Source organism: Lytechinus variegatus, chromosome 7 (genome assembly GCF_018143015.1).
Source record: "Lytechinus variegatus isolate NC3 chromosome 7, Lvar_3.0, whole genome shotgun sequence".
Classification (NCBI taxonomy): domain Eukaryota; kingdom Metazoa; phylum Echinodermata; class Echinoidea; order Temnopleuroida; family Toxopneustidae; genus Lytechinus; species Lytechinus variegatus.
In genome coordinates, this window is record NC_054746.1 from 4647376 (window position 1) to 4670615 (window position 23240).

Here is a 23240-nt window from a genome sequence, read left to right on the forward strand (position 1 = left end):
TATTTTGTTGAGAAAAATCATCTCTTTACATACATACATAACAGGTACTTATATAACGATTTATGTCTCTATTTCATAAAACTTACATAAATATGGTTATTAGATCAATGTTATTTCAGGTAACTTAATTTTTTTTTCAATCATTTTGTTAAAACCAGGGTGAGATATACACATGTTTAAATGTTTTTTTTTTCATCTGCAACAGCAGTGCGCATTTTAGCTTGCATGCAGCTTGAGCGGCGCGATGAGCGAGTGCGCCAATATGAAAATATTATGAAATGGGGAAAAATTTGGGGGGAAAATACAGGGTTTTTTTTCACAGACTACAATTTTTCATTGCCAGAGGCAGGCGGGTCTGCTATAAGGTTTCTACTAACAGCAACTAGCTAATTTTCAAGTGGGTCCTGCATTCCCTATTAACCATCGTAGTATAATCAAGATGGGGATTGAACCTGTGATCTTCTGTCCATGAAAAAGGCACTCTACCACTGAGCCACCGAACAGAACTTGATTTCTGATCTTCGTGATACAATAACAATTAATGGTTTGCTGGTATATGAAACTGATAGGGCTTATATGTTTGAAACTAAAAGCTGACAAATAGCTCCTATCTTGAATTTAGTATTCCTTTATTAAAAAGCTGGAATGAGATGATCCCTATGTAAGATACTTAATGGTATTTGTTTCAAAATGAGATGAGAGAGAGTGTAAGGTATGTAGTAGGCTACTTTATTGGGATAGTAGGTAGGTAGGTAGGTAGGTAGAGAGGATGAAACTGATTGATTTCTTGATAAATAGCCTTATAAGTGAGGGCACGAGTACCATGATTGCGATGTGATGAGCTACTTAATGAAGTCCTTTTAACTGTACCAATACCTCGGGGGATCCCCCTATCCGGTTACAGTGACCGCGATGTCATAATGGCAGCAAATTGTATCCTCCCAGATCGGCAAATCGGCGGCGGGCGAAGGGAGCGCCGAGTCTCCGCAGCCAAGCTTGGGAAGTCAGCGCCGAGCCAGTGCCAGGGGGGCGTGAAAGTTGATCCCTCTCCAAAAATGATTTTGCTGATGAGTTAGTATTGACTGGGACTGGTGGAATAACACTTGCACTTTGTGTGTTCCACCCAGCTGCCAAACAAGTAGGAGGCGCCGGGGGCGTGCTCCAACATTAACAAAGAATACAGCTCAGTACGGTGTTTGCAAGATTTACCAAAATTAATTGATATTTAACCGTTCGTCCTTTTTTCCTCCCCCTCTTTCCTCCTCTCCTTTCTTTTTGTTTGCCTTATTGCAGAGAGTTTTCATCACTGTCACAACATGATATAAAGGGCAATAACAAGAAGGTTTGTTTTTACAAGTCAAGTTTTATTGTAGCAGCGTAATATTGCATGTGCGGTTTCAGGGCTTGGGTTCCGTTCAACTCTGACATTATAAACACCACAGCTTCTCTACTCGATGTCCTAGAAATACCCTTTCCATTAAAGTTGTTTTTCTTTCTTGCCTCTGAAATATTATTTTATGCTTTTAACAATGTGGAGTTAGTGCTTCGAGCACTGAACAATAGCATTTCCTCTCCTATGTGTTATTTTACAGTTTACTGCTTAATGTCTTTACGCCGTTAGTTGTCACTTCAAATCTTGTATCATCAAATTTGGTTATCAATTATTAGAACAAATAATAAACATAGAAGTAGAAACATCAAACAAAAAACGAAAATCATATTTAGTGAAATACTGCAACATAAACTGTCGCAATTTTCTCATGATGATAATTTGTTATTGTTGCTGTTTGATTTGAGATGAATATATACATAGCTGATGGTTTTATTGTATTTATTTTGTACCTTATCACAAGTCACTGATTGCAATTATTTGTTATTTTGGATTATTATGTAAACCAGGAAACAGAATTAGTATCATCTTCCCTGTATCTCTTTGTGTAACCCACCAGAAAACTACACAGGATGTAATCAGACTATGACAGAAGAAAGGGAATACATAAATTTATACTGATTAAACCTGTCGTATTACCCACTTGTATTAATTTCTTTTATCCTACTTTTCATGGTTTTAATAACTCAGAGGACATTAGCTTCTTATGAATCATGATTCTTTGAATTGTTTTTGTTCTATCCTTGATAAATAATTCCAATAAACTCCTGTGAACATACAAGTATATTTTAATGGGGAGAAACATATTATAACTAAGATACACTGTATTATTAAAATGTAATGAAATAGTCCCAAAATATTTTAGAATTAACAAATAACAAGTTTTGCCTAAAAAAGTTCCATTTATCCTAAATAAACTGCCAAATTTGTCTTTTAACATGAAATCCTACAGGCTTTTGATGCCGCTGCCGCCTGTGGCATTCCAAGACTTCTTGACCCCCAAGACATGGTCCTTTTGGCCGTACCGGACAAACTTGCCGTCATGACTTATCTCTTTCAACTGAGGGCGCACTTTACCGGCCATGAACTGGAAGTCAAAAGGATTGGTCGTACAACCAAAAAGAGCACATACATTGTTGGGAACTACTCGTCAGACAAATCCATGCCAGAAGATGTATTTGCTCAGGAAACAAATGCCATCCATGACAACAGGGTTGTAGCAAATGGAGAGAGGACAGAAAATGGAGAAGAGGTTGTTTCAAATGGAGTTCCAAAGAGCCCAGGCTCGCCAACCGAATCAGGACCCAATAGTGGGAAGAATTCCCCAAAGGATGGTGAAGACAAGGTAGAAGGAGTGGAAAACATAAACACTAAGAACTCGGACAGCAACGGGCATGCGGACCAGTCAAGAAGTGCTACCAGTAGCAATGTGGAGATGAGACTCCCAAAGCAAACATCAAAAGATAAAGAAGCAGAATCAAATGGTGTTGACTCTGATAAGAGCAGGACTCTTGCGGATGCTCCTGCAGAGAACGGGAGGAGCCCTATAGGAGCTGGTGGAGACCAGGTGTGGATCAGAGCTTCTGCTGTTGCCAAGAAAGACACTAAAGGAGATCTGGAAGCCAGTCAGAAGGTAGGCCAAATTCACCAACTACATCTCCTGAATGATTTGCTGTGTGAATATTACAATGTTAAAGTCATCCACGTCCACTATTAGACCCCGAGACTCTGCCTCATAGTGTTAAATAGTCGGTTATGTTAGATCATTCATTAGATTCTATGATCCTCTCAGGTTTATTAGACAGTTCAATAGTTTGCAATGTTTGATCAATGTTAGCTAGCTTTTTGCTGTTTGCAATGTCCTTTTCTATAAATTCAGACCATGGACAATATTGATTACAGGCTTTCCTGGAAGAACACCATTTTTTTCAGATGTTCCTTTCCTTTTTCTTCCTACAGATTTGCCAATCAGGGTAGTGTTTCACAAGTTTTTGAGGATGACTTATTATGGCACTTATCATATCACCATGTTGGTCAGGTTATGCCTGTATGACATGCGCCATTGTGCAGTCACCAACAAAGCTATGACATGATAGTCTCACTTCAATCCTTGTGAAACACCCCCTGCCCGTCTTGAACCTATGTATCTATCAATGATTCCCATTTTGCAGGACTTAACTTTCTTTTCTCTCTTCCTCTGTATACCCATGATCTGTCAAGAGTCAGAAAGGCGTTACTCAACCCTCTTGATTTAATGCCCTTTTGACTCTTAACAGATGTTTTGTTTGCTGATGTTTCCCTTGTACTTCTTGTCTTACTTGTCCATGTAGTCCAAACAGGAGGATTTAAAGGAGCGAGCTAAACGATTACTCGAGCTAGCTCGGAAGGAGGCAGCAGTTAAAAGAGCAACTCTGAAGAGAGAACAGTCGCGAGATGGAGATGCTAACGAGGTAAAGGCTCATACCTACATTCAGAAAGGCCATTTAACTCGTTTGCCTTTTGGAGAACCTTGTATAAAACCTTTGAAGCTACAGATAGTGGTTGGAACTATCTGGAATCGGTAGGTCCATGTATAAAACCTTTGAAGCTACAGATCGTGGCTGGAACTATCTGGAATCGGTAGGTCCATGTATAAAACCTTTGAAGCTACAGATCGTGGCTAGAACTATCTGGAATCGGTAGGTCTATGAATATAACCTTTGAAGCTACAGATAGTGATTGGAACTATCTGGAATCGGTAGGTCCATGTATAAAACCTTTGAAGCTACAGATAGTGGCTGGAACTATCTGGAATTGGTAGGTCCATGAATAAAACCTTTGAAACCACATATAGTGATTGGAACTATCTGAAATTGGTAGGTCTATGAATAAAACCTTTGAAGCTGCAGATAGTGATTGGAACTATCTGGTATTGGTAGGTCCATGAATAAAACCAATGAAACTACAAATAATGGTTGGAACTGTCTGAAATTGGTAGGTCCATGAATAAAACCAATGAAACTACAGATTATGGTTGGAACTGTCTGAAATTGGTAGGTCTATGCATAAAAGCTACATGTATGAAACTACAGAAAATGGTTGGAACTGTCTCAAATTCGTAGGTCCATGTATAAATTATAACCTAATAAAATAGAGAAAGTTGGTGGATGGAACCATCTGGAATCTGAAGGTTCACATACAAAATGCATGGAAGTACAGCATTAAAAGTCAATGGAGGAACAATTATCTTGATTTCCACCTCAGTTATGGGATTGAAAGTAAAAAAAAAAAAAAAAAAACAGATAGGGTAAGGCATATCTGGTTGTTGGAGAAAAGCTTTCAACTGTGTTCTGTACAATCCCATGTGAAAAATAAAAATTGCTAGACAAAAAACATTTTGTCTTAGAAAAATGTGGAGCAATTAACTATAAGTAGCTGAATAGGGTAAGTGGTGCATTGGACCACGGACCTATTAGAGATGGACTCTCATCAAAATTGTTAATGAATTTACTGACATGTGACCGTGAATGAATAGCATTCTCTTCATTTTTTCTGCTTTCATCCTCCCGTGTTCCGCCGTCTATTTGACCATGAGTTGAAAGATGCAGCTCGTGATTAGACATTGATATTGCACAAACAAATCACTTAAATCCTGGAAAATTGATGTGCAGATCTGGTCTTTGGCAATCTTAGTTCCAAATTTTTTATAATAAAAATGTATGGATGTTTTAAGATGGAGGCAATATTGTGATTGATTGTCTATTATTTATAATCCCATTTTTCAAATTTTCCTTCTAATATTTTAGAAATACATGGCTCATATCGTGTAGAGAGCGTTTATCTCTTAATGTGTTTGAGCTCATTATGTGCGTGCGGAAGTGTGTGGATCAGATGATAACATATTCATGTCACAAAATTGCCTGCTTAATTTTGCTGCTTCAAATCTAAAGCATGTTGATTGAACAGCGTTTTCGAACACAGGGCATCAGCCAACAAAATCAGACTAGGAAAGCTGCGCCTTTGTAAATAATCAGTTGCGCCTTGATAATAATAATAGGCATTTATATAGTGCCATCTATCTAGAAATATTCTATTCCAAAGCACGTTGTTATTATTACCCCTGCTTTAGCTCGAGCTGCCTTTCAGCACTCGTGCATTCAAGGAATTAATCCTACCGGGTACCCATTCTCCTCACCTGGGTCGAGTGCAGCACAATGTGGATAAATTTCTTGCTGAAGGAAATTACGCCATGGCTGGGATTCAAACCCACGACCCTCTGTTACAAAGTCAGAAGACTTATCCACTGGGCCACAACGCTCCACCTTGATATTCGCTATTGTCAAAACACCTGTAGGCCTATGTTCTCATTAAGATGCACAATTACCAACCACGTTTAATCATATGTTCGTTTTAAATTCTTTCATTCATAATTATCCTACGAGAACTTCAACAAATGTTCATTTATTAAACCCAATAACCGCTTTAGCTCATAGGTCAATAAGACATACTGGTCCTGATACCTGGAATAATATACCCATAACAATACGTTACGCTTCTACATTGAATAAATTTAAGTTCGATTTCAACATTTTATTATTAACAGCTATTCGATCTAAGTCATTGTTTTTGTTTTTGTTTTTTTTGTTTGTTTAATACTTACAAAAAATAAATAAATTACTATCTTTCGATACACGGCTGACATATCATCATTATAATTATGTAATATTATTTATTTTTATATCTTTGTGGCATGCTTGATGTTTCTCATTTTGGCCCTGCTGCGTATATGGAGAATGTAAATGTTATTTTATTTTTATTTAAAAAAAAAAAAAAGACGAACTCAGGGCCGTATAGTCATTTCTTGAGGGGTGTCCTTTTCAAGCCTCTGTGCTTATGACTGTCCCCTCCCATGTAATGATTGTTCTGATATTTAAATATTGTTAATTCGTTCTATGTTGTATGTTCAATTGTTGCATGGAAATAAAATAATCAATCACATGGCGGCGGATCTCATTCAATTAAAGAAATGATAGCGTTGAATGTCCATCTCTAATAGGTCCATTATTGGACTAAAACATTGAAATGGGTGAGGACGGGGTAAAATGATAAATTATAATTTGAAATATTGAATATGTGATGAGAGAGGGGAAGCAAGGAGCGAGTCAATGAGAGAGAGGGAGAGAGAGAGAATGACGGGGGGTATCATGAGTAATTCATTTTTATTTATTTCTCACAGAGAAAGAAAGAAATAATCTGACTGAAGGGCAGGCTAAATGAGTTCAGGATCTCAAACACAAACAGCTGCGTTGATTGTGGGTTAAAGATGAAAAGACAGAAATATGATGATATATATAGGTCAATCGGATTTTGATATCCTAAAGATTGCAGAGATTACCTTTTTAATTATCGTCAGTATGACCTTCACTGTACTCATATCTTGCAATTCAAGATGATGGAATGTGTTCAGTATTATGACTTTTCTTTTCTTCATAGTGATGAATACAGTATACTAAAAGTTAAGGAATATATGGGATCATCTCTCATTTTTCCTTCTCTGAATGAACAATATGATTTTTTGAGTCATTCAGGATTTTTAACACATAGCCAGGAGACTTGATATCTGGGATATATTATTTTTTATTACTTTCAATGATATTGAATGGTTTGCACCCGATTCTGGTATGTAATCGCTTCATATACATCAGTGATATTGATATATGAAGCCCGTGATGAAAGAAGATATTAGGTACATGTAAAATGGTTACGTTTACGTCATTTAACTAAATGGATGATCAACCAATAATTCTAAGATTACATGCATGGATGACGTATGGATTGCAAATAAAATATTGCACTGATTTGGTATTGCTTCTGATGGTTGACATGTATAATAGTTGTGTTCTGTGATGTTATTTTCAAGCTTTTTATTTTTTGTAGACTTTTGTTTACCCGTGATTTAGGAATAGGGAGATTTTTATAAGTAATTGCCATTTCAGTGTTTTATCCTTTCCTGTTATTAGTATGTTATCCCAGAGTGGTATCTTGGTTGCCTGCTGTATGTGTGTGTGAATAATCTTAAAGCATTACAATATATATATTTTTTCTATTACTTTCTTAGCAAATGAATCAATCCTGACATTTCCATGCTATTCCAATATTTATGATTTAATATTTGCCTCTCTCTGTTTCTTTTCCTTTCTCTTGCTCTCTCTTGCTCTATCTCTCTCTCTATTTTGCTTTCTCTCTTTTTTCTTTCCTCCTACCTTCTCTCTTTTGTTTTCTCCTCCCATTATCTTTATCTTGTGAAAGAAGTGGATGATTTTGATTTAAACCAAAATGAATAGTACAAAAAATATAATTATTTTTGATCATATAAATATGTTGAATCATACTGATATTACCCATAATGTTAAAATTATATCATTGAACTATTGTATTGAACTGTGATATCAACGATTTAAAATGTTCAAGCATTTTATTAGTGAATGTCTGAAATGTTCACTCTCTCTGTTTGATTAAGCAGGAGGAAGAGAAGCGGAAAGAAGAGTTGAAAATAAGAGCCAGAAAATTGATAGCAGAAGCCCGTGGTAGCATTAATAAACCTCAAATAGAAGGGATTGATGAAATGACTGAAGCCGTCAAGGAACAAGCCACAATAGGTAAGATACCCCCCCCCTCTTTCATTTACTTTCATTTGCTTTTTATATGCTATGCACTTAACATCTAAATATTCTTTTGTGCAAACCAAATTTGTGTATATGATATGGAAAGTGGCTTTATTCAAAATTGAATTTAATTTTCTCCTTGTTGATCACATTTCTTGTTATTTGTATTGTTTCTTATTAAGGTGTTCACCAAATACCAAATTTATATGGAAGGAAATACAACAAATAGAACATCAATGTCAGCCTCAAAATGTACTACTTTCATGTTTTTATATCTCATGCTTGAAAGCATGAATGTCAAGGATTAAATCTTGGGAATATAGAGTTATCCTGTAATGAAGAAAGTCTCCTAAGAGAAAATAATAATGAGGATAGTTAGGTGGAAGTGAAGCACTACAAATAGGAACACAAGCAAAAATAATTACTCTTTGTTATATATAAATGATCTCTTGATTTTGAAGGTGAAATGATTCTGGAATATTTGTTGTTGTTTTTTTTGTCTCACCTGCATAGCAGAGTGAGACTATAGGTGTCGCTTTTTTTGATGGTGGCGGCGTCAACAAATCTTGAAATCTTGAAATGACAGCATAACTTACAAAGTATGTGGACCTAGTTCATGAAACCTAACCATAAGGGTAGTCAAATATTACTATTCTGCCCTAGTTTTAAGTCGCATGACCAAGGTCAAAGGTCATTTAGGGTCAATTAACTTTGACCAAGTTGGGGGGTATTATTGAATTACCATCATAAAATATTATTCATATAACTTTGACATAAGAGTAATCAAGTATCACTGAATATCCTGTGCGAGTTTCAGGTCACATGATCAAGGTCAAAGGTCATTTAAGATCAATGAACTTTGACCAAGTTGGGGTTATTTGTTGAATTACCATCATAACTTTAAAAGTTTATGGATCTAATTCATTAAACTTGGACAAAAGAGTAATCAAGTATCACTTAACATCCTGTGCAAGTTTTAGGTCAAATGACCAAGGTCAAAGGTCACTTAAGGTCAATGAACTTTGACCATGTTTGGGGTATTTGTTGAATTACCATCATAACTCTGAAAGTGTATTGTTTTAGTTCATAAAACTTGAACATAAGAGTAATCAGGAATTACTGAATATCCTCTGCGGGTTTCAGGTCACATGACCAAGGTCAAAGGTCATTTAAGGTTAATGAGCTTTGGCCATGTTGGAGGTAATTATTAAATTGCTGTCATAACTTAAAAAGTTTATGGATATAGTTTATGGAATGTGGACATACGGGTAATCAAGTAATACTGGCAAGCCTTAAGTCACATTATCAAGGTCAAATATCATTTAGGGTCAATGCAGTTTACAAGAATGATGCTTTTTGTTAATTATTTTATAGTAGTTTTCAAAGTCAGCACTGCTGCTATATTGAATCGCATAATGTTTCACATCAGCTTGTATATCTCAAGAAATCTGAAATAAAATAAATGGTAGAATTAAGATTTTTTTATCAGAATATTCTGACTGAATTGGTAATATTGTCTAGCATTTGTAAGCTTCAACACCCTCTTTTTGGCAGTTTTAAAGTCAATTTGAACATTCTAAAAATGACCATAGTATCAAGAATTCTAGCATTATTCTCTTGTGAAAACTTGGAACACGAATGAAAACTACATGCATGTGAAGGATTTTGTCAATGGGGTGAATTTCTAAGGAGTGTAGAGCCTCCCCTGGGGATTTGAATTGCATGGAGTGTGCTAGAAAAGTAGTTCTAACTGCCACTTTACAATAGTGCAGCTTCACATAACCAGCATTAGCCTCTCAAAATCGTACAAATCTTATCAGATTTACTGGGGAGAATAGATTAATTCTCTTTGAAATGAGAGAGAGAGATACATTGTTTGATTCCTACATTCCAACAAGAATTCTTCCTTCATTCACAAAATAGGACATAAACTTATAGTGGAAGAAGGAAGAATCAGATGAGAAGAAAGGAACAGAGACTATACAGTGTTATCCGCACTTTCAGATGTTGAATTTTCGTACCTTTTTCTTTTGTTTGCTTGGCGTTGCTGGGGAGTTGTACAAGCTACTTATATGGGTTTTTTTTTTTTTGCTTAACAAAAGAGTAAGAGGTGGACCAGGTAGTGGATATGAATGGAGATTAGTTGGACTAGTGAGTTTAGAAGCTCCCGTAGTACTCTCCCCGATTCCCAGGTCATTCGGTTTATTTCATGTTTCACGCAAGATTATAGAATATATTCCCATGGGATACGAGACAGGGTGTCTTGAGGAATCACTACCTGTTAAGTCCCGTTTATGTTTTATCATGTCTCCTCCCCTTTCTTTTATTTTAAAGGAAGAGATAATTATGTATATTTTCAAATAAAGAATGCAGGGAGAAGATGACAGCTTTTAAAATCTTTTGGGGGGAATGGGTCAATTGCACGATTATTTACATTTTATTTATATATTCTATGCATGTATACATGCCTGGTCTATTCCTTATGAATTTTAATAGTGTACTGATTGAGCATTCTAAATGAAATGCTGCACTTTGCCACTTTGGTAGTTGATGAATGATAGAAAAAAAAACATCATTGACACAACTTTTCATGTGTATAATGCAACTTTTAATTCTGAATATATGGTGTTTTTTTTTTTGGGGGGTAGCATTTCACATTTTGTCAGTTCATGTACATATAAACATTATTCTGTCAGTGTTTGAATTTTTTACAAGAACCTATTTTTTTTATAAAGTGAGATTCAATTCTTAAGTTTGACACTAATTGCTCTATTTCATTGCATGTCATTTCAGATTTTATCTACACATGACACTCCATAACTATTAATGAGTGTGATTATAGTTTATTTCATTTCATGAATAGATAGATTTTAAGTTGATTTTTTTTTCATTCTTTGTTTGCTATATTTGATCAATATAATATTTACTCATGTCAGTTTGTTTTCATGTTATGCTGACACTTTATTAACTTAATATCAAATCATGAGTTGTTTTTCACTCAACCTTCTAGAAGTCTTCTAATCTATTTTCAACTCTTTTATTTTGTTTTCGTTATTTTTTGTTGTTTTGATGAAATCAATTTGGACCTTTCTGTTATCCCTATGCCCTGCTTGCCTTAGGTCTTGGTTACAACTTTTATCAATATGGTGGTCAGTGTGGTAAGAGATATTTATTAACATGGCATGTGCTCATATATTATTTTTGGCTCATATTTGCTTCAGTATTTATCAAATATCAGTCATGTCAGTGTAGCGTATTCACTAAAGCCCTTGTGCAGAATCCTGTCACGCTGTAATCATTATGGAAAGCAGTATATAGTGTGTCGGAATGGTAATTAAAGAAATTAATTAAGAGGTCATTAGCCAGCATGGATTGATTGGGTATATTAACTTCTAAAGTACCTTTGTCACATACATGCACAGGTAGCAAGAGAATGGCCTTTTTCGACCATCATTCAAACAAGAAAAATATGTGTAGGAATGAAATTGTATTGAACTTAAGAGGATAATTCTACACATGGTATTCAAAATGTGCTACCAAACAATTTTTTTTAAACTCTCGGATTTCGGTACAAAATCGGTACAAGTAACAAAACAATTGGTGAAAATCATTCTCAATATTATAGTTAACAAAAAAAAAATTATTTCAAACTTGAATCAATTCCTTTGTCATCATGTTGTTAATTTTTTTTATGTATTACACTGTTCTTTATTTCGATATATTATATTGTTTTATGACTGTTAGTGTTCCTGGATTTAATTTTTATCAATTTGAAATGAGAAAATGTTATTCAAAGGACTGAAGATCAAGCAGTGCTTAGTACTTGTAGTAGCTTGTGAAAAATCAATATATTCCATGGCCCGTATTCTGAAGTCGGGTTTAAGTTAAACTCAGGTTTAAACTTGTGGTTTAAGTATGGGAAGCCAAACGTATCAAATTTGTTATGAAGTTGTATGTTTCTTATGTTTACTGTGCTCTTTCCTGATTCATTGATGGTGAAGCCAATAATTTTTTTTATACTTCCTAGACAATTATGAATGATTTAAGAGCCGAAAGAGCTGAAGTATGATGTCTCTACTCTTAGTGATTTATGTGACAATTGGCTCGCCATACTTAAACCACAACTTTAAACCCGAGTCTAAGTTAAACCCGACTTCAGAATATGGGCCCATATGTTTCCACACACATTACATGCTGTTAGTTTTAGCCATACTAACAAATTTTATTGGTTTTCAGGGATAAATATCACCTACATTTATGCAGTTTAATCTTTGGCACATAAGTCATTGCATATAAAAAAAAAAGTTGCTAAAAGTAACTTGTGTATGTCATATTGCGATGAAAATGGGAAAGTTTATAGAAGAAATTGCAAGTTAAATATAACAAAGCAAAAAACGTGATTGTAATATCATTAAACATGGTTGTAATATCATTAAACTTGATTTCAGAATGCTAATTTACCTGAACAGATAACAGTGAAAAGATAATCAGATAATCAACCAATAGACGTTGATTGTTGAAAGTTGAATAGTTTTTTTTTGTTGGGGGGAATTGTCTGTATACTCATTTTAGGCATTGATTTTTAGTTCAGTTTGTAGTAGTATATGTATTCAAATATTTTTCTTTAATTGATTTGTAAGAATTGAAAGTAAAATGTGCTGTACATTTCAAATCTTGCAATGCCATTCCAACAACTTTTGACCAAGCCTCATTATTATAGAGTCACTGTGTAAATCTTTGCAAAAATATGTAGTTTCATGCCATAATGTACCTTTACCTGATTGAGAAAACATACTGTGAATATTCGTGTTGGTTTTCTTAAGATATATTTCTATTCATTAATGTAGAAGACTGGAGAACAACAATGAAATACTTATATTCTGTATATATTTCATATTTGAGATCCTGTTGAGAAATGATTTTATAGCCATATTATACCTGAATTCTAGACGTTGTATCCCTCAAAAGACTATACTCTTTTCCTACCATAGAAGACTAGAGGCTGATTCCGTACCTAAAAATCATTGTGGAAAGTTGACTTGCATGATGAAAATCTGTGATAACTCTGGAAATGCTCACCTGATTTATTATGAAGAATACTTCAAAATATGTGCAAGATCTGAAACAATACAGTTGTGTCGTTTTAGGGTTGAATTCAAACTATATATATCTACACCCTACAGAATGATTACATAGATTGACTACCATTAAAATATCAACTATAGCCCCTCCACTTTCTCTTTCACGATATGTCTTTAATATATGATCAAGTTTATTCTCCATGTTAGCCTGTAAACCAACATTCTTTCATCATGACATTTCCCTAAATAATGTCATTTTGTTCTTCAAATTGAGAAAAATTATTTTCTATACACTAATGCTAGCTCAAAATCTCCTTGTCATTACATGTACATTTCCATGTGTTAATCATATTTCATAAACCATGACTACAGAATCATGGTGTTTATTGTTTCAGGGGGGGTGCATAACAGATTTCTGATTTCTGCCTAAATGGTGAATTCTGCTCACTGTATTTTTTTCATCCATTATATCAAATGAGATAAATGACACAACCATTTATGAGGGGTTTATTATTTTTTATTTTATTGAAATTTGATTTCTTTGTACCTAGAAGTGTTAATTTTTGTGGGTTTTGTGAAATTAATGAAGAAGAAAAAACACTCTTAAATTAATGTATTCTCATATGAATATCAAGTGATTTATTTATAATTCAAATCGTGTATGTGTATTCAACTGAAGCGTTATATGGGTTTGTCATTTAATATTCATATAAAGATTGTACACTATGTTGTAGGAAGAAAAAAAAGGGAAACATAGAAATTAATTCTATATTTCTGATATATCCATAATTTTCTCAAAAATATCATTTTATAGACATGAGACTATTTTTAAAAGAGTTTGTATTGAAATGAGACCAAGCCCTGCATGTAATAATCAAGGCTAATTGAAGACCCCCATTTTGTAATTGCATGCCTCTATCCACAAAGAGTGGGTATTTATTTGTACTAATTAATTCCAGTTATTTACATAATCCACTTACTCATTCATTAAGATCTGATATCATGAATGTTCATACATATGTTACTTGTAATAATACTTGAATCTAACATGAGTATTTATGTGTATGGTACAAAGAAAGTGTTTCTCTAGATCTGAACTTTTTTTTATTTTTGTTGAAATCATGTGTGTTCACTATGTTTTGTAGTAGGTGCACTAATGAAAGTTTGAAACACTGAACAGTGCGTGACATTTTACCCTTTCTCTCGCCTTCTATTTTCTTCCTATCTCTATACTTATCTCCCCCCCTCTCTCTCTCCCTGTTTCTTTTTTTACTTCCTCTTTCTTACCCTTTCTCTCTCCTGTCTTCTTCCTATCTCTATACTTATCTCCCCCTTCTCTCTCTCCCTGTTTCTTTTTTACTTCCTCTTTCTTACCCTTTCTCTCTCCTTCAGTCTTCTTCCTATCACTATACTTATCTCCCCCTTCTCTCTCTCTCTCTCTCTCACTGTTTTTTTTATTCCTCTTTCTTACACTTTTTCTCTCCTTCAATCTTCTTCCTATCTCTTTACTTGTCTCCCCCTTCTTTCTCTTTCTGTTTCTTTTTTTAACTTTCTCTTTCTTACTCTTTCTCTCTCCCTATACATTCTTCCTATCTCTATACTTAGCTCCCCCTTCTCTCTCTCTCTTTCCTTTTTTTTTCTTCCTCTTTCTTCCTCTTTCTCTATCTCATTCAATATTTCTCCTTACCCTTCATAGAAATCTTAATTTTGTCCAGTCTGCTACTTCTGTTCTTTATCTTCCAATATATCTTTTAGTCTCTCTTTATGTTATTTTCCCTCACTCTGTATTGAGCTGTATTTCCCTGTGTGCCCCTTTCTGCTCCTTCTATTGCACTTACTTTATGGTGATGGTGCGATATTACTTCATTTAAATTCTATGAAAGCTTAGCTGCAACTTTTATAGTGATATTTTTTTTCATCAGACTGACATTTTCTGACACTCATTTCACCTTATTTAGTAATTGTTTATTGCCCGAACACACCTAGATTATGATTCACATTATCCCTCCAGTCTCCAGTTTTCTTTCTTATTACTTGTCTCGATATTTTGTGCATTCTAGATATATTCTCTCTCTAGTAGTTTCAAGTAACTAATGAGAATTCTTCCCCTGCAGATGTTAGTGAGCAAAAACTTAAGAAGTGAAAATTGTGTCTTTATTCCTTGGCATGGATATGATTTTTCTTTGAAAATCTTGTGTAAAATATTTTTCCTTCTAATATTTGTTTAAAATTGGATATGAGATGCATATAAATTTCCAGTTAAAGGAGGAAGTATGATTTGGATGCTGCTAATGTGTGCATGACCCAATGGTGATACAAAAAAATACATGTCACTGTGAAATGTTAATTTCCTTCAATAATGTATCAGTATCAAGATGTTAGATGTTTTACATGATTTACTTATTGAATTTTTCGGTCGGCTATATTTAGGCTGATAAAGAGGGCTGTAGTTATTCTCGCATTAACTTCATTTGGAGCTTGAATGGAACATTTAACATAATTTTTAATTATCAAATTAGATAAGCTTATAGAGTTGTAAATAGATAGATTTATCTATACTGTACTTTTCATCATTTGCTCTGGAACATTAGATAACAAAGAGAACAACCAGACTTTTTTAAAATGATTTCTCAAGCAGGAAATCTGATTGAAGATATATTCAATTTCATGTAAAGCCAAATAAGAGAAGGTCATAGATGCTTGTATACAAATAATTATAAAAAAAGAGAAGGTCATTGAAATCATTTTCTTTCTGTACAAAGAAATGAATAATCAGATGGTGATTATGATTCCTAAAGATATTCTAAAGTTTAAAAGTTAGCATTTTCTTTATGAAATTTAAACAATACCTGGCCAAATTTGTTTCATGTATCCTTCATACTGAAGTATTTTGTTACTGATAAACTCATTGTATCTTTTCTCCGATGTTATGATGACAAATGATGTCTTTTTGTATCACATCCATAAAGTATGTGTCACATATGGACATTTAGCTATGATTGGAGTGTTCCCAATGATATTCCTATCCAGCTATGATGTATGATATTCCTATCACTCCTTAGGTGAGAAGACAGGAACAGATGGACAACCGCTGGCCAGCCCCGACCAACCCTCACCGGTCAGCCCTGATGATAATCAAATCACCAAGGGGTTGACCAAGGGTATAGCGGTCAAGACACCGCTCCAATCCTTCACCAATCTTGTCCAGCCGGTACAGAGAAAAGGTTAGAGTTTTATGAGGGTCTGTATGTGGATGGACATCATTGACTGGACACGTTGATCCAGATGGGCTGGTGGTATATTGATGTGAGAGAATGATGTTATCTTGGCCAATATAACAAGATGAAAATGGACTTTTAATGAGAGATAATCCTTAAGGAGTTTTTTTTCCAACACTTGTGAAAATTTGTACCAATAATACCTAATGCATTTCCATACTTTATTGTAGGATAAAATGCAGTGTTGACCACAAAAAAAATTGCTGAAGGGCATAGGTGCCATGGCAGGGATTGAACCCTAGACTCTCATGTATCAAGTCAGGTGCTTTTACCCTCCTGGCCACTACACCTTCATGAGGAGGAAATATTTTTCTCAGTCGTAATCAGAGTTATGACGGACTTTCATTTTGTGTAACTTACACCATCTTTTTCTTTATCAATTTGAAGGAATTAACACTAATGTCAGTCTTAAAAAAGAAGCACTGGGAGAAATTACATATTTTTTGGTGGGTTCATGTATTCCGAAAGGCAACCATGATTTTATAGGCAATTGGGTAGACCTTTTGTCTTATTGGCCCGTATTCTGAAGTCGGGTTTAATTAAAACTCAGATTTAAGTATGAATAGCCAATTGTTACATAAATCACTAACAGTAGAGATATAATATGTCACCTCATTTGGTTCTCAAATCATTCATAATTGCGTAGGAAGTATGAATAGATGATAGTCTTCACCATCGATGAATCAGGAAAGAGCACAGTAAACGTAAGAAACATACAACTTCTTGATAACAATGTTGACACTTTGGCTTCCCATAATTTTAGCACAGAGTTAGACCACGGTCTAAATTAAACCCGACTTCAGAATACGGGCCATTGAGTTGAATGTATTTTGGGAAAGTGCACACCATTCATGAGTTGCATAGATTGACTGAAAGTTGAAATATCATATCTTAAGGCCTGGTCACACCGCCCGAGCGTTGTTGGAGTGGTAGGGAGAGGGGGTCGAATTTCGCTCACAAAATTGGGGAAAAAATAGAAAACAAAAAAAAGGCAATCAAAATTGAAAATGGTGAACGGTAGCGAGCGGTGATGATTTTTTCTCTCCGCTCCAACAACGCTTGGGCGGTGTGACCAGGCCTTTAAGGCTGTCAAGCTTCTACCTGTCCAAGAATTATATCCTGTATGTTAGTCAAGAGAGGTAAGTTGTTCCCTCTTTTCTTCTTTTAGCCAAGACTCCAGATGACTCATCCGATGAGGCCAGGACACCAGATGGACAGACCAAAGAAGAAATCAAGGATTCAGAAGAGAAAGATCAACAAGTGGAGAAGAGCAAAGAAGGAACAGACGATCTCATGGATGAAGTAAGAATAATTTTTTTTCAACTCTCATCAAATTATCTCCACAAGCTTGATTGTAAGGATTTGTATTTCAAGATATCTTGTTGAATATGTTGTTGGAAAAGAATCACAAGTCATTCTACCAGTGCTATTATTGTGAAATGTAAATGACATGTTTCAAGGAATTTATTTTTCTTTGATTGTTTTACGGATGTTGTTTTTGTTGTTTTAGTATTGTTTTATAGATTTTGTTAGTGTTACAGTGAAAACCAAGTCATTGAGTGCTGAATACTCCATATTACAGGCTTGCCACTGAGATTTCTTAGTTCCCGTTGTCAATGGGTTAAGCCAATGTTTAATGTGGCTTTGATTAGTCAGGTCATTTGAATTTTCTACTGGTTAGGATTTGAGAAAGCAAATAGTCGGTGCTTTTCCCTGACAACTGAGCCAATCAGATGCACTGATATCGGTAATGCATGAAAACAGTTTTCAATGAAAACATCTATTTGCTCCATGAAAAGCTTGCTTGGGGAGCAATTCATGGAAAGATTTGTCAGTGAATTTGACTGAGTTATTTGCTCTGAGCCAATCAGATGTACGGATTTCAGTAGCTTGTAACAGTTTTCAGTGAAAATCACCAACTCGTTGTTTCATGAAATGCTCACAATTTTCATATCAAACTGATAGGATCTCCAAGAGACAAGTGAATACATCCTGGGTGAATACTCTGCCCTGGATCGGGAACAGAAGCAGATTGATGAGAGGGCGGCATTCGTCGAGAAAGCGCTTCGGCAGGCCATGGAGGAAGGTCAGTCCACACAAATCACATTCATTTATCACTTTGCTCAATGACGCCATACTACTGGAAATGCCATAGCAAGATGTAACTAATGTGCTACTAATGGGTAGTTTGTGTGTAATATTCCTTTACCTGCTAAACCAATGACAGAGAGAGAGAGAAAAAAAATCAAATTTCGGCCTCTCAAAGTCCCCAATAATGACCTGTTTGTGTAATGACTCATCCAAAACAATTTTTTTTACCTGTTCATATTCTCTGGTCAAGGAGAATGCCTTGATTGTAACAAAAATGATTTTTTTTTTCTTGTTTGGTTATGGGAAGAATCCTTTTCATGATATGTTTTAAAATGTAAGTAAAAAAGAAAAAACCTCAAAGATTTTTCAGGTTTAATTGGAGGTTTGGTGTATTCTGAGTGTGCATGTACACTGGTCAGGTCAAGCCTCTTTGTATTGTTCAACCAGAAGCCATCGGCAACCATCAAACCTTCGTCCTTTTTTATAGAATCAGTGAGGGAGTGGAGAAAGACCAATGAAAGAACCCAAGCATTGCCTCAATGGCCTTAAGAGAAGGGCCTTGCATTACCCTATTACAGCTACCCTCATTCACTACACTCCTCTATGGGGCTAATTACAGCAATCAACCCAGCTAACGTTTCGGTCGGCCTTTCTCTGTCACAAACTCCCCGTCCACTTGCCTCCAAATAGTTAATCCAGCAATTTGCGATGATAAATGCAGGATGATTGCATACACCCATAATTGGCGCGTCTCGTAAGATATAATTCGGTATTCATGTACCTTGTCAAAATGCACAAATTGCTGAAGATTTCAGATGTCAAAATCTTCTGGTTGAAACCATGGGAGGGGGAACATGCTGTGCACATTTTGGTGTATAATCCAGTTCATTCTTGGTCCTCCTGGGACCACTATGACTGCTTCTCTAACAGTCTTCCCAACGCCTCAGGACCTATGTTAAATGTCTCCATTGATGCACTTACATAAAGGGTCTATCTCTTGTGAGGAGTTTAGTCCTGTGTGCATTTGGCTTCAATCCTTTTAAAGATAGGGAGTAGACTGTATCCATTTTACAAAGGGATTTCCTTGCCTTTGAAAGCCAGGTGCCCCAGGTGCTGATATTTCAGGGTTTTATGTAGATATATATAGCAATGTATGCCATTCAGAAAGCCTTGTGATTGACATACAACATTAAGAAAATATGCATGTATTTATTGTTTGTTTGTTTTGTCTTAGAATTATGGAATTGAATAAATACATAATTGAATGGAAATTAAATGAGATGAAATGAGATGAGTTGAAATTATGTGAATCAAAATTAAGAGAATTGTAATGAATGAATGAAAGTACCTGCATTAATCAGTTGTAATCATTCAAATTTTTCGTGTATGTTTCTTGTTTTAAAGGGCAAGTCCACCTCAACAAAAAGTTGATTTGAAAAAAGGGAGAAAAATCCAACAAGCAAATCACTGAAAATTTCATCAAAATCGGATGTAAAATAAGAAAGTTATGACATTTTAAAGTTTCACTTAATTTCACAAAACAGTAATATATCGGTAAGCAAATTGGTAGACTGATGACGTCACCCACTAACTACTTCTTTTGTATTTTATTATATGAAATATTCTAATTTTCTCCTCGTCAAGTGAAACAGTTTTTTTTCTCCCTAAACATGTGGAATTACCATTATTTTAACAGTTTATGGTTAAGTTAAGTTAGTCCTTTTTGTTAAATCTGTAAAAATTGAAATATTATATTATTCAAACAATAAAAAACAAAAGAAATATTGAGTAATGGACATCATTGACTCTCTCATTTGCATATCGCTGAGTTGTAAATTTAACTGTTTCATGAAAAATAAGTGAAACTTAAAAATATCTTAAATTTCTTATTTTACATCCGATTTTCGTTTGATTTTTTCTATCGATTTAAATCGACAATTTTCTGGGGTGGACTTTTCCTTTAATGATAGAGATAATGTTCAATGAAACAAAAAAGGGAAATGTGATGTGTAACAATATCTGATAGAATGAACACAAATGAGCTCATGGAAAGGTTGGTTGGTTGGGCTTGGAGGATACTGCTGTGGAAGAAGTGGTAAAGAGTAAAAAGTGGTTTGAGATGGATGGGCAGACCTGACAACCAGTACGTTTTTGCCACCAAAATATGGCAGTTTTTCTTTTAAAAAATGTGTTTTTGTAAAAAAAAAAAAAAAAATTTTTGCTTTTATTACAAAATCGTAATTTATTGAGAAAAATCATCTCTATATCTATTTATTTCATAAAACTTACTGAAAGAAATGATGATTATACTCATGGTGATTATGATGATGATGATGATGACTTAATAAAATCATAATATTTTATTAAATTCCAATTTACAAAGTTTAGGCAAACCTGCTTTATTAGATCCATCTGTATAATAGAGACCACAAGTTTGTCTTCCCTGTGATAAGAATTCTACATTGAAACATGTCCATAAAACCAGTCTTCCTGCCTCCCTTTAGATGATCTTTATATACAGTTTTCATTGTAGTATCATATCTTAAGTGCCAACTCTCCCTTTAAGTAGTAATCTTATCTTTTTAAAAGTAACAATATCTGTGATATCAAGGTCTATTTTTAGGTGCTCAATGGGTAAAGATATTGCTTATTCTTTATTCACAACAGATATTTGAAAAGTTTTCTAACCCTATCACATGATGTTATTGCAATGTTGTCTATGTCGGAATGGAATAAAGGAATCATGTCATAGACCCGTTTTTTATGACCAGCTTTTATTAACCTTTCATGTAAAGGTTTGCCTGTTGGAAAAAAAATAATAATTACATGTAAAATCATTACAAACTAACAAAGAAATAAATGTCTAATACCAGATTATAGTTGTCACCAGCTGAAATTGCCTATCACTATGTTAAGTGTTCTAACCTTGAGAAAGTAATTACTACACAAAAGGAGAGTCAAAAATCAACTCTGTGTGTATATTTTGTACGTAAATGTACCTTCGCTTGAAATATCTGAATTACTCTGGCATTATACATGGAATGTTTATACAGGTCATTGGTAGTTTTTTTAGTAGGTCAGACAAAGGGTTGCTTCAGTTTGGGTGTTTCATGGTTTTTGCGGCAAGATACAGATTACAGATTTTTTTAAAACTACTTGCAGAATTTTTTTTTTTTGGGGGGGGGGTGGTTAATGAAAATGATCAAAGCTTGATATGTAGCTCTAAATGTGACCTCTATGTGAACTATGAATGAATGTCAAGAGAGAATGGGTTGTTGTTTTTTCTAATATTTTTTATGAAGCGCTAGGTTGGTGAATGAGAGCTTAGAAGCAATATTACTTGAATTATTTGTCAGTTTAGTAGTAATATTCACATGAAAAGCTTGTAATTTCCCTTTTTTTTCAGCCATCTCGTGGATTTATGATGTTTTTTTCTATTTTTTTCTTTTGACCAAATCATTTTCAGGATTCAAGAACTTCTAGCTTCCTCATTTTATTGAACATCTCTCACTGGTTTATACTGCATATTTTTTTCCTAGATTAATGGTGATAAAGTTATTTTCAGGATATATCACTGATTTTTGTTTAAAAAAATAATCATGAATGTTATGAATGTGTTTTATAGGTACGGATGATGAAGCAGCTCTTATGCAGGAATGGTTTGAATTGGTCAACAAGAAAAATGCTCTCATCAGACGGCAGGAGCAGCTTAATGTCATGTGAGTTATTTCTTAAGGCCTTCCCATTATTGAAGTTTAATAACTACTGAAAAATATTATGCGTGATACCTGTAATTATGCCACAAATATGTTATATTCCCTCTCCCTGTCTTCAAGGGGCGATTTTCAGTAGGATCGATCTATTCTCTTTTGGGGGGGATTACAAGATTCAATTGCTACAAAAATATTATCTTTTCTCTTCATTTATTTAGGTTTTTAATGTTTCATGGGCACATATATTTGTAAATAATTAAAAATTAACCTTGTTAACCCAAATGTGTATATGACCATTTTCAATTAATTTGTATCATATATCTAGTGTAAAATGTAGGGATTGGTAATTACATGTTTACATACACTTTGCTTTAAAAAACAATAATAGTCTATACAATTAAAATCATTCTTAAAAAGTACTAATTATTTCTCAACCAAATAGATATTTGGGTAAGTTCTGATAATATATTGACAACTTGGGTAAGAAGGTTTTAGGAAATTGTGCCCTTCTTTAAGGCGCTGTCACACCTTGGCGTTTTAGACAGCGTATGCCCGACGTATCAAAATTTTTCTAAAACGTCGGCATACGCTGAACTTTGTTGGTTTTTTTCAACTCTGAGCGTATACTTAGCGTATTCATAACGAGTTAGACGTATACATAACGTATTAGTAACTTATATCGAACGCTTTGTTAACTTATAAGTAACGTATTCCAACGAATGCTTAGCGTATTGCTGGCGTACACAACTTATGCCCTACGATAGCCTAACTTACGCATAGCGCGCGGCAGTGTATCGCTGACGAACACGTGTCGTAGCCTATAAAAAGGCTGCCGCTCGACTATTCAAATCATAACCGCACGATACATCACCGTATCAACACCACCGCCATGTCGAAGAAAACTCTTGTGAACCCCACCTTTATATACCAATTCCTATAAACGTTGTCAATACGCCATTATACGGTAGCTGTAAGTTATAAACACGTTCAGTAAGTTTTGTGGTCGTCCGAGCACGTCTTCATACGTCAATATACGTTGGAGT

General features: G+C 34.7%; 1 protein-coding gene across 6 annotated transcripts in view; it reads left to right on the top strand.

Moving 5' to 3' along the window:
• LOC121418260 (EH domain-binding protein 1-like) overlaps window positions 1-23240 on the top strand; it is a 93394-nt gene that overhangs the window by 64648 nt on the left and 5506 nt on the right. For 4 of the 6 annotated variants that reach the window (XM_041612021.1, XM_041612020.1, XM_041612026.1 and 1 more), the window contains 9 exons: window positions 1294-1342; window positions 2343-3023; window positions 3721-3840; window positions 7890-8028; window positions 11154-11192; window positions 16178-16339; window positions 17562-17695; window positions 18359-18479; window positions 22110-22203. In XM_041612021.1, coding sequence (XP_041467955.1) covers window positions 1294-1342; window positions 2343-3023; window positions 3721-3840; window positions 7890-8028; window positions 11154-11192; window positions 16178-16339; window positions 17562-17695; window positions 18359-18479; window positions 22110-22203 — 1539 coding nt within the window. The remainder of the gene's footprint in view (window positions 1-1293; window positions 1343-2342; window positions 3024-3720; window positions 3841-7889; window positions 8029-11153; window positions 11193-16177; window positions 16340-17561; window positions 17696-18358; window positions 18480-22109; window positions 22204-23240) is intronic. The other 2 variants (XM_041612023.1, XM_041612024.1) reach the window with 2 other exon arrangements.